Below are 12925 nucleotides of genomic sequence, written 5' to 3' on the forward strand. Positions count from 1 at the left end.
TGCCCTCCCACTGAGCTACACCACCAGCCCCTCATCTAGTTATTTCTTTGGCATCACTGTAGCTGCCATGCAATCTGGAACACAGTAACTGGCACTGAAAACGGACATTCACTATACAAATCAGACCTTATATCAATTCAACCCGTAGAGGGGAGTCAGAGTATTTCCAAGAATGACTGTCTAAACTGGCTGCCTGACAGCACATTAGGGTTTGGGGGAAAATTCCAACTGAGATATCTCATGTGGAACTGGTACAAAAATTTACAAGAAACTTCACATCTCAGAACAGGGAATCCAACTCTTTTTTTTCAGTTGTAGATGACACAATACCTTTATATGTGGCGCTGAGGATCGAACCCAGAGCCTCACACACTAGGCAAAAATATGTGTGACTTCAAAAATCTGATAAATGCCTCTTCACTTCTTTCCAGTTCTCATCTAAGTTTAGACTACTGCCAACTTCTAACAAGGCACCATAAGGGGACTAGATTCTGGGAAGTCTGCTTCCCACCATTACCAGCAAAGTCATATCACAGTCCAACACTGGCACTGCTAAATGCTTTGCCACATTGTTTACATTCATAGGGCTTCTCTCCTGTGTGAGTCCTTTCATGCATTTGCAGGTAACAGGAAGGACTGATGGCTTTCCCACACTTTTATTGTTCAATCACAGGTCTCTGTCACTCAAAGTGAACTATCCAAATAACAGCCAGAAATAACAACAAACAGTAAAAGGCAAAAGATGAAAATAAGAATCAACATGAGATTATGATAAAAACTTTACATACTTAAAAATTGATGGCAACTCCTTATTACCCAAGAAAATAAAATTCTATGCACGTTTTTTACAAAGCAGTTTCTCCCATAAGAAATGGTAGAATATAGAGATGGAGGAGACAGAGCTATAACCCACCACATGACCAGTAAGAAATTCCAACAGTTAACAATTGTTTTAAGTGACCTACTAAACACAAAATTTAAAAAGTACATAAAAATCAAACTTCTCTGTATATTAGAAACATTTCAATTTACCCATGAACCCCACAATTAAAAATAGATAAAAATTTTATTAAGTAACTTAAAAACACTACCTATTAAACTCTTTTACTGTTGCTTTAAAAGTACTTATGAAAATTATCAAGTCTTAATGATTCTTTGTGGAAATTAGTAAAAATTCAAAGTCTAGAGATCTATATTAAAAATGAGCTATCAGCTGGGTGCAGTAGTCCACACCTATAATCCCAGCAGTTTGGAAGGCTAAAGCAGGAGGATCGTGAGTTCAAAGCCAGCCTCAGCAATGGTGAGGCACTAAGCAACTCAGTGAGACCCCGTCTCTAAATAAAATACAAAATAGGACTGGGAATGTGGCTCAGTGGTTGAGGTCCCCCAAGTTCAATCCCCAGTACCCTTCTCCAAAAAAAAGAATGAGCTATTAATAAAGAAAATCAATTTAAGCTGGGAGCAGTGGCCCATGCCTATTAAATCCCAGCAATTCAGGAGGCTGAGGCAGGAGGACCACAGATTCAAGATCAGCCTTGGTAACTTAGCAAGACCCTGTCTTAAAATCTTAAAAAGGGTTGGGAATGCAGCTCAGTGGTAGCACACTCCTGAGTTCAGCCCCCATTTATGTATTAAACAAAAGGAAAAAAAAAAAAAGAGGAAGGCAGGTGAGAAAATCAGTTTACACCTTTAATAACATTTCCTTCAGGATGTGTATTTTCTGGAGCATTATATGTGTATTAATTTGCATCAGGCTTTGCATATTACTTCAATATGTATGTTTTCTCTAAATTGGAAGCTTTTATAAGGCTTTCAAAGTAACTGTCAAAATTGAAAACATTCTTCTTGTTTTTCACACTTCAAGTCTTCAATGCAGTGTTCATTATTTCTCTCCACCTTTGCCTGGGTACTGACCAGGGGTCATGGGGCTGGTCAGCAGCTCTAACATGCCAAGCTCCACTCAAGCCCCAGTGTGTGTTTTACATGTCCCTTAAGATGAGCCAACCGAGGGCTTTGCCCACTGCTGCTGTTCCACTGCTTCATCTCTCCTCCACGCATTCTCTCATGGCTTTGAAGTGAAGTGGGACAACAAAAGGCACCTGAACCTTCAGCCTATTAGAGTTGCTCACCAGTGGGTGTTCTCAATGTGCTTTCCCACTCAGCCAAAGCTTTCCCACATTCCTTACACAGGGTTTCTCTCCAGTATGCCTTCTTTCCTGTTTTGAAAGGGATTGTGACAAATGAAGGCTTTCCCATACTCACGGTATTTGGGCAGTTTTTCCTTCATTAAGCGTTCTTTCATGAATTCTATTATGTATCTGCAGGGTACTAGAGCGACTGAAGGCTTTACCACATTTTAGACACTCATAGGGTCTTTCTCCAGTGTGTGTCCTTTTGTGTTTTTGAAAGGTGCTAGAACAACTAAATGCTTTCCCACATTCTTGACATACATAGGGTTTCTCTCCAGTGTGCGTTCTTCTATGTATTTGAAAGGAACTAGAACAACCAAAGACTTTCCCACATTCTTGACATTCGTAGGGTTTCTCTTTGGTGTGAGTTCTTGCATGTATTTGAAAGACACTGGAGCGGCTGAAGGCTTTACCACACTTTGTACATTCATAGGGTTTTTCTCCAGTGTGAATCCTTTGATGTCTTTGAAAAGAGCTGTGGCAACTGAAGGCTTTCCCACATTCTTTACATTGATAGGGTTTCTCTCCAGTGTGAGTTCTTTTATGTATTCCAAAGGAACTGGAACTGCTAAATGCTTTGCCACATTGTTTACATTCATAGGGCTTCTCTCCTGTGTGAATCCGTTCATGCATCTGCAGGTAACAGGAACGACTGAAGGCTTTCCCACACTTTTTACACTCAAAGGGTTTCTCTCCAGTGTGAGTTTTTTCATGTCTTTGAAAGGAACTTGGACAATTGAAGGATTTCCCACACTCCTTACATTCATAGGGTCTCTCTCCAGTGTGAGTTCTTTCATGGATGCGAAAGGAACTGGGATTGCTTAAGGTTTTCCCACATTGTTTACACTGATAGACTTTCTCTCCAGTGTGTAGTTTTTCATGTATTTGAAATGAAACAAGACTAATGAAAGCTTTTCCACAGTCCTTACATTTATAAGGCCCATCTCCGGTATGCCTTATCATATGCCTCTGAAAGGTTGAGAGAGAAACAAAGGTTTTCCCACATTCCTTACATTCACAGCCTGTGTTTGTTCTGGTGTGAGTTTTTTCATGTATTCGAACAGAACTAGAACGAGCAAAAGCTTTACCACACTGTTTACACTCAAAGGGCTTCTCTCCAGTGTGTGTTCTTTTATGTCTTCGAAAATCACTGGGACATCTGAAGGCTTTCCCACATTCCTTACATTCATAGGGTTTCTCTCCAGTGTGAATCCTCTTATGTATTTGGAAGGACTTGGCAGTACTTAGCCCTTTACCACATTGCTTACATTGATAAGGTTTCTTTTCAGGGTGAGTTTTTTCATGTATTTGACATAAATTAGTAGAATAAAAGGCTTTCCCACATACTTTACATTTACATTTATGAGGTTCCGCTTCAGTGTGTGTTATCCTGTGTCTTTGAAAGCTTGCAAGAGAAATGAAGACTTTTCCACATTCCTGACATTCATAACGTTTCTCTCCAGTGTGATGATAACCGTTGGCTTTTGCGCACTGCTTATCTTGATGTGTCTCCTTTCCACCATGATGGTCATGGGTTTTTTGTCCGGTGTGAGCTCTTGGGTGCTTACTAAGAGACGAATGACTTATGGACTCCTCTCCACATGTGGTGCTATCACAGGGTTCAACTCCACTTGTTTTCTCAGTCAGATTAAGATCTAGAATCTGGCTGATGGTTTCTTCATTCTGACTGCCTTCTTCACTTTCACAGAGTCTCTCTACCAGATGACTTCTGTAAAAAAGGAAAAGCAGTATTGACTGTTTCTTATAATTTTATATTTATTAATACGAATTACACATGTCTATTATTGGGAAATAAGGGTTTTATTCACTCTCAAAATTGCTTGAGCTTGAATTGATCAAATGCTCTGCAAGGCCTGGGCATGGTGGCGCACACCTGAAATCCCAGTAGCTTGGGAGGCTGCGGCAGACAGATTGTGAGTTCAAAGCCAGCTTCAGCAAGCTAGTGAGGCCCTATGCAACTCAGTGAGACCCTGTCTCTAAATAAAATGTAAAAAAGGGCTGGGGATGCAGCTCAGTGGCTGAGTGCTCCTGGATTGTTCAATCCCTGGTGGTGGTGGTGGGGGACGGAAAGCTCTGCAAGGGGGCTTGATCATAGCTATTATCAAAACAGTAATATTCACAGATGGGAATTTTTAATATACGGTGAAATGTAGTGAACTATGAGCTATGTAATATATAAGTATGTGGATTTCGAACAAAATTTTTGAAGGATAAAAAAACTTTAAATGGGTTTATATGTTCTGTTTCTTTGTTTTTATATTTTCATGAGCCTGGGCATACTGGTTTATGCCTATAATCCCAGCTACTCTGGAGGTTGAAGCAGGAAGATTGCCTGAACCCACAAGTTCAAAAACAGCCTGGGTAACCTGGTGACACCCTGTCTCAACAACAAAGTTTTAATAAAAACTAAAAACAAAATTTTAAAACATGGTATAAATTCTCTCTAGGGACACTGCTTTCCCTTATGAGCACAAAGTACCTTAGGTTTCTCTCATTTGTACGGTTGTTCTTCAGTATGAATTCTTTCAAGTATTTAGAAAAACTTGAATTTTTGCATTGGTCTTCAATATGTTGGTCTTTCCATTTTATTCCTAAAATGTAGATCCAGAAAATCATTATGAATAAAAATTTAGAAAATTTATGGCACAATGAAACTCTGCTGATTTATTTTATTCGCCAAAGCATTCCCTTTCCATATTCTAAACCACTGAACAGCACTGATGATAAAGAAACACTTGTTCTTTAAATGACTAAGGGCAGGAATGTTTTTACACTTACCTACAAAGGCCAGGTTCCTGAGGGTTTCCCTCATCACATCTCTGTAGAGATTCTTCTGGGAAAGATCCAACAAAGCCCACTCCTCCTGAGTGAAGTTCACAGCCACATCCTCAAAGGTCACTGGGTCCTAAAACATCCCACATGTATGTAAAGGAGGATTCATAAGTTCACGATTCTGGTCCCCAAACATTTATTCTATAACTTGGTCATCAGACTCTTGCTCTCTGCCGACATTCATATCCTTCCTCGTAGCAACTGAGATGACAAATGAATTATCCACAGGGCAACAGCAGAATAGGAACACTACCTTATCCAGATGTAGGCACAGGGGGTGGAGGAAGTCTGAGGTTTACAAGTTGTCAGTGGGTCTGGTGGTGTGGCTGGGTGGCAGAATGCGTGCTGAGCAAACCCAAGATCCTGGGCTCCACCCAAGGCACCACAAAAAAAAAAAAAAGTGCCAACTAATATCAAAAAGTGAAGTCAGGTAATTCTCAGTTCCACTGTGGCTTGTAAGGACATAGAAGGCAACACTCACCTCCAGAGAATGAGAAAGCACATGAACTAAAAATTAGCAACTCTTCTTACCTCCATCAGAGAAATGTGTTTACAGGAAAACTGATGCCCCAAATGGAGCGACAAAGACAAAAGCCCATAAAGTGCAACTTACTAGAGCAGAAACCTGATTCAACACTATCTCAATTAGGATTATTCTAGCAAGTTATGAAGAAAACAAAACAAAACTACAGTCAGTTTTAAGAAAACTAGAATCAACGGCTAAGGGGGAGCTCAGTGGGAGAACACTTGCCTAGTATGTGTGAGGCCTGGATTTGGTCCCCAACAGAGAAGGGTTGAAGGGTTGGGGAGGAACAATAGAAAACTAGAACCACTTTTAAACTTTAGAATCAAAGTTCATTTGAAAAGGTAAAAGATCCAAAATGACCAACACAATATACTTGAGAATAAAGTTGTATTGACAACCATGTCAAAATCACCACGAAGGGGCTGGGGTTGTGGCTCAGTAGTAGAGCGCACACACAAGGCACTGGGTTCCACCCTCAGCACCACGTAAATAAAATAATATAATAAAGAAAAAAATTACCATAACAGCAATCAAGCGGTATAGTATTTGTAAAAGAGACCTTCAGATCAACAGGACAGACAGACCAGGGCAGAAAGGGAGCCCAGAAATAAAACCACAACATGCAGCCAACTGATACGTGCCAAAGAGGCCAAAACAGTTCAATGGAGATGGTAAAAAACTGAGGCTGATTTCAAAAATGATGTGGAAAACCTGGGATACCATATCCATAAAAATGGATTAGATACAGACCTTACGACTTCATCGAGATTAACTGAAAATGGATCAGAAGCCTAAATGTAAAATGCAAACATGAGAATTCCAATAGGACACAAAATAGAGGAAACTGTAGATGACCATGGATTTGAGAAGGAGATTTCAGAGAGGACACCAAAAGCATTAACCATGAATGAGTAAATTCTTAAATTGGACCCCATTAAGTAAAATTTTCTGTGTTGCCAGAGGCACTGTCAAAAGAAAAACCACAGGCTAGGACACAATGTCTGCAAAACAAGACCGGTATAGAAAACAAGCAACCAGAGCTGGATAAGGTGGTAAATGCCTGCAGTCCCAGCTGAAGTGGAAGGATCACTTGAGCCCAGGAATTCAAAACCAGCCTAGGGTAACATAGAAGGGGGACCCCGTCTCAAAAACCAACCAACCAAACAAACAAATGATGAGACACAGCCCCAGCTAACTGGGGTTCTAATGCAGAAGAATCACTTTAGTTCAAGAGTTTAAGGCCAACCTCAGCAACTTAGCAAATAAGTATATGAAGGGTGCTCAACATTATATGCTATTAGGTAAGTGCAAATCAAAAGCAATAATGTACTATCATATACCTAGTGAGGTGCTAAATCCAAAACACTGTCAACAAGTGCTGACAAAACATACAGCACTGACTCTTACTGTTGGTGTGAATGGAAAATAATGCAGCTATTTTGGAAGACAGTATGGCATGCTCTTAAGGAGATAAACATGGTTTAACTATTCAGTAATCACACACCTAGCTACTTACCCAAATGAACCCAAAACATAGGTTCACACACACCTCTTCACACAAACATTAATAGCAACCTTCTTTGTAATTCTAGAAGGAACCAATACATACCTTTCAATAGGTTAATGGATAAACAATAGTACATCTATGTGAAGAATAATATTCAGTGATTGAAAAACTAAGTATTGGGCTGGGGTTGTGGCTCAGTGGTGGAGCACTTGCCTAGCACACATGAGGCACTAGTTTTGATCCCCAGCACCACATAAAAAAAAAAAAAAAACCAAATAGACAAAATAAAGGTATTGTGTCCATCTATAACTAAAATCATTTTTTTAAGATAGGTATCAAGTTACAAACTCAGAGGGATTTAAATGCTTATTGCTAACTGAAAGAAGACAATCTAAAACACTTGCCTAACAGCAGATTCCAAGTATATAACCATAGAGACGTTAAAAAAAAAAGCGGGGAAGGGGTGCTGGGAATATAGGTCAGTTGATAAGAACGCTTGCCTTGCACACACAAGGCTCTGGGTTCAATCCCCAACACCACACACACACACACACACACACACACACACACACACACACAATCAGTGGTTGCCAGGGTATTTATTGGGGGAGGGAGGAGGGGTAACGGAGGGAAGGGAAAGGTGATAAATAGGTGGAGCACAGGGAATTCATTTTTAGGACAGTTAAGTTATATGGTACTGATGGTGGATACATGACACATACATTGTCAAAACTAATAAAACGAAACAAAGCAAGGAGTCAATCCTAATGTAAAGTATGGATTTGAGTGAATAATGATGATGTTAATTCTCAACATCATCAAACATATTAATTCATAACAAATACACTATACATATACAAGATGTTAAAAACAGGGGAAACTGGGACCAGGGTTGTGGCTCAGTGGTAGAGCTTTTGCCTAGCATGTGTAAAGCACTGGGTTTGAGCCTCAGCACTACATAATCACTAAAAAATATTAAAATGACCACTAAAAAACATTAATACAGGGGCTGGGGTTGTGGCTCAGTGGTAGAGTGCTCACCTAGCAAGCGAGGCCCTGGGTTCAATCCTCAGTACCATGTAAAAATAAATAAATAAAACAAAGGTATTGTGAACAACTATAACTAAAAAAATAAGTATTAAAAAACCATTAATGTAACAACTTAAAAAATTAAAAATGAAGCAGGGGAAATAACTAGCTATGAAGAAAATCTTATCTGCTCAATTTTTCTGTAAATTTTAAAAAGCCCTGAAAAATAAAGTCTAATAAATAAACTAAGCTATCATCCCATGAAAAACCTAACTGTGCAAAAAAAGAAACCTGACACATACTATTATAAAGAGGATATTATAATTTGCATAAAATATGCAAAAATAAGATACTGAAAAAGAAATGCAAACACAGGTTATAAAACCGGCAAGATAAACAAGGAGATTATCTAAGAATTTAAAAGACTGGCTCCATCTAGAGAGAGATGAGATGATGCAGCCTTTAGGAGTCATTCCAGGTGGGCATGTGGTGTGAAGGCATTTTCTAAGTCTCAGTATGGCTGCAATTACACAGATGTTCCCTTTTTGGTGGTGATTGGGGTGGGGGGTTAACTGGAGACTGAACCCAGGGATACTCTACCACTGAGACACATCCCTGGCCCTTTTTATTTTTTTTTAAATTTGAGACAGGGTCTTGCTAGGTTGCTGAGGCTGGCCTTGAACTTTCAATCATCCTGCCTCAGCCTCCTGAATCACTGGAATTACAGGCATGCACCACAGTGCCCCACAGCTGTTCTCTTTTGATGTTTCTATTGACTATGTAATTGTTTTATATATGGATTCATATTTAATATTTTTAGAAAGCTCTCAGAATATAAATAAGTCCCAGTGGCGGGAATGGGCAGTCTGAAACACCCAAAAAGAATCAATGACTTCACATTATAAGTTTGCAATTGACCCTGGACCTCTGATTCCCAGCCAAGGCTACTCACTCACTTTAAGAAGGGGGTCTGGGAGGACACTGTTTGAAGAATCCAGCCAAATCACCCCAACTCAGCATTTTAATGGATGAGAGATGGATGCATATAAATAATTTATATCATAGCAATAAAGCACAAGTGTACGTGAAGGATATGGAAAATAACAACCCCCAAGAAAAAGGGGGATACCACTGAAATGCTCCATGTTCACCCTGCCGAGAGACCTGCCCTGGAGTGCCCAAAGTGCGTTCTTTTCGGGTTCTTGCACCACCTCCCCGGGGTGGGCTTTCCTTGATCTCTTGAGGCAGTTTTTCTCCCTTCACCATCCTAAGGTATCCCAAAGGGCAGGAAAAATTTCTGTCCTGTCGCCTCAATACCAGCAAACTGACTGGCTGATCACCACTGGTTCTCTAAGGAATGGAACCTAGGACTGGGAAGAAAGAAAAGCTGACTGTCCCAAGCAGTTAGATATTTAGATGAGGAAGGCTGCTCGCGGCCTCAGACCTCCAGCTGCCCCTCTGAGGGGCCCCACAGCGCGCACCTCACACTGGCTGTGGAAGGAGCTGGCATTCGCTGAGCATCCCAAGAGACATGGCTGCGGGGATCCTGGGTCTATCCAGAAATAGGGGAAAAACAGGAGGGTGAGCTGGGCCACATCACTGTAACGTTTCCTAGAGTGACCTCAATTCGAAGTCAGCCTGCTTCAGGTTAAACTGGGTGCACGTATAATATCCAACAACAAATCCCGTCACTCCGTGCAACTATGATGCACCAGTAAAAACCACGGAAAAGGAGAGACATCCTGCTTGGGAGGGAAGAGGAGGGGCACAGGACATTTTCCACCTTCACCTTAGAGCCGGGTGGTTATTCTCTGCTTAACTCTCAAGAGAAAAGTCCACAAACTGGGGCTACCACAGCTCGGGGTGGAGCGCTTGCGGGCATGCGCGAGGCCCCGGGCTCCGTCCCCAACACTGCAAACAAACAAAACCAAAAACCCGCGCGCACTGGACTCTGAGAAAAGGCCGTCCGAGGGTGGATAACGGTGGGACCCGGGGAGGGGCTGGGTGTGCGAACACCGGGAAGGATCGCCAAGTTTAGGGATCCTCGGCCTAGGAAGGGCGAGGCGGCGAGCAGGACGGTGCGTCCCTTTCCGTTGAGGAGAATGGAGGGCCGGGGCCTCGGGACCCTCGCCCCACGCGCAACCGGGGTCCCCGCGACCCTCCCCGCAGGGACCGCACAGGCTGAGAGCCGGGGAGCTGCCCAGAGAGGGCTCCGCGCCGGGCCAGGTCGCCAAGGAGGGACGCGACGGGGCTCCGGGGTCGCGGCTGCCCGCCCAGCCCAGCCCCCCCCCCCCCGCGGGCACGCGGGGACGGAGGGCGGAGCGGCCAGCGGTGGCCCCGGCCACAGACTGCGGAGCTGCCGCGGGAGGCCGGCCCGACCGGGTCCCGCGCGCCCACAGCCGCCCCCGCGCCGCGCTCACCATTTCTCGGCCTCTAGGGTGTCCCCACGTCCTCCCCACAGCTCGGGCGCAGGCCACAGGCAAACTGACCACGAGCACCGCTCCGGGTCCTCAAGGGCAACCGGAAGGTGGAGGGACGCCCACCTACTTCCCCTGGCGTCCCTCCGCGGGCCTCTCCTGCGACGTGCCTGATTGGCCGAGACCCTCCCTCTTCTGAATGAGTGACAGCGACGGGGGACGCCACGTAGCTGGCGGAGTGGGCTTCCCGCGGTGGGCCCGAGCTGGACCCGGCCAGCCGCGGTCGGCTCAGTCAGAACTCGTTCCCGGCGCCAGGCCCCCGCGCTAGGCCCCCGCTGGCCCTTCCCCCAGCTCCCGCGGACCGGGACGCCCGGTGCGCAGAGAATTGGACTCCTTTTTCCCAGGGGAGGACGCCAGTGTAAGACGGGCGCCCAGATCAGCCCAGACTGGAATAGCGGGCTCCAGTGTGCTCCGAGGGTCTGAGGCTTGGCATGAGTCCCTGAGGCCTTTTAGAGCTCTTCTGTTTAAAACGAACACAGACATTTCAAAGAGAATTATCAAGCCAGATAGGTGCGATGGCACACCTGTCCTCCCAGCGACTCCGGAGGTTGACGCAGGATTGCAGGTTCGAAGCCAGTCCGGGCAAATTAGGAAGACCTTGTCTCAAAATACAATAGAAGGGCAGGGGATGTAGAACATCACAGCCCTAGACTGGGTGCAGTGACTCTTTTCCATCAACAGCAAGCTGTGTGTTCTGGTTACAAAGTCTGAGGCATGTGGGGCTGGGGGTGTGGCTCAAGCGGTAGCGTACTCGCCTGGCATGCATAGGGGCCCAGGTTCGATCCTCAGCACCATATACAAGGAACTAAGATGTTGTGTCCGCCGAAAACTAAAAAAAAAAAATATTAAGAAATTCTCTCTCTCTATATATATATAAGTCTTAAGCATGCAATTTACACTACAAAACTTTTTTTTTTTTTAAACCCAGGGTCTCACGCATTTAAAGCAAGCACTTTACCACTAAGCTGTAGTCCCAACCTTGGAAGGCAATTTCTTATTGATAATTTTTGAAGGTGCTCCTAGTGAACTTTGAAATGTAAATGTATGCTATCCCTAAGGCAAACTGAATACCTATTTCACTGATATAAGAAAAAATAAAAAGCTATGTAAACTTTGGATGTACATTGAAACTCAATGTGCTTAAAAATTGGGTAAAACTCCTAATGTGTCTTTTATTGGAACCTGTTTTTTGAGATATCATACATAAATACACTCCTTTAATGTGCACTATTCAGATTTTTTAGTATATTCACTTATACTTGCAATTTTGCAAGTTTAGAACATTACCATCGGCCATGACAACAAAAACCAAACCCGGTAGTCATTAGTTATCCCTTCACTTTCCTTCAAACCCTAGACAACTACTCATCTATTCTGTTTGGATATAGTTCCTATTCTGGACTTTAATATGAATAATTTTAATATGAATATGAATAGGATTAGACAATCTGGGATCTTTGGGATTGACTTTATTCACCTAACAGTGTTTTCAAGGAATATCTACATTGTAGCAGGTATCAACACATCCTCATTTGTTTCTGATTCTTCCATTGTTTACATGTAGCATGTTGTTTTTACTTATTCATCCATTAATGTACATTTGCTTTGTTTCTACCTTTCGGATATTGTGAATAATGTTGCCAACACCATTCAGGTACATGGTTTTTCTGTGCACATATGTTTACATTTCTCCTGAGCCAAGGAGTTCAAGACCAACCTGTGCAACATGATAAGAAGTTCTTTTTTAAAAATGGAGAGGGGAATGTTAGGGCTGGGGATGTAGCTCTGTGGCAGATCACTTGCCTAGCAAGCACCAGGCCCTGGTTTTGATTTCCCAGCACTGAAAAAACATTTAACTCTTTAAAAAGGAGTGGAGGGGACAGCAGCACCAAAGCCACAAAATTGACCAAAATTGTCCCCTACTGACCAATAGAACTGGAGTTACTTGGAAATGAGGTTAGCTTAACTCTATTCTTCCTTCTTTCTAGATAAGAACTATTATGATAACCAGTGATATAAATAAATTCAGTGCACAGCATCCAATATAGAGAAAAGTCTCACTTCATAGACTAACAAAAGCGCAAGTCCAAAAATCTTTTTCAATACCTTTTTACTGATTCTCCCCATAGCTGCTAATGGTTTGTGGTCATTCTTATTTCAACTCATAACACTCCTCTATTTCACTACAATACCCTAAAAGAATTCGATCTAGAGATAAGGGGAGTCAGAACATCAGGGAATACTCCTCTAACCTTGAGTTCAAAATATAGATACCTCATTTATACTCTCATGCCACCATGCCTGGTTCCATGTAGTTTTCTTTTCAGCAGCTCTGGGGATTGAC

The 12925-nt window shown here is 42.8% G+C and overlaps 1 protein-coding gene across 1 annotated transcript; it reads right to left on the reverse strand.

Moving 5' to 3' along the window:
- Positions 1-629: 629 nt before the first annotated feature.
- On the reverse strand, positions 630-10614 carry LOC113190516 (uncharacterized). The gene is made up of 4 exons (XM_026399847.2): positions 10525-10614; positions 4989-5115; positions 4690-4801; positions 630-3918 (listed from the first exon to the last, which is right to left on the reverse strand). Exons 1-4 carry the CDS (start codon positions 10525-10527, stop codon positions 2259-2261), a joined length of 1902 nt encoding a protein of 633 aa, XP_026255632.2. The 5' UTR covers positions 10528-10614; the 3' UTR covers positions 630-2258.
- Between the last annotated feature and the right edge of the window lie 2311 nt (positions 10615-12925).

The sequence above is a fragment of the Urocitellus parryii genome, chromosome 3 (genome assembly GCF_045843805.1).
Source record: "Urocitellus parryii isolate mUroPar1 chromosome 3, mUroPar1.hap1, whole genome shotgun sequence".
Classification (NCBI taxonomy): Eukaryota; Metazoa; Chordata; class Mammalia; order Rodentia; family Sciuridae; genus Urocitellus; species Urocitellus parryii.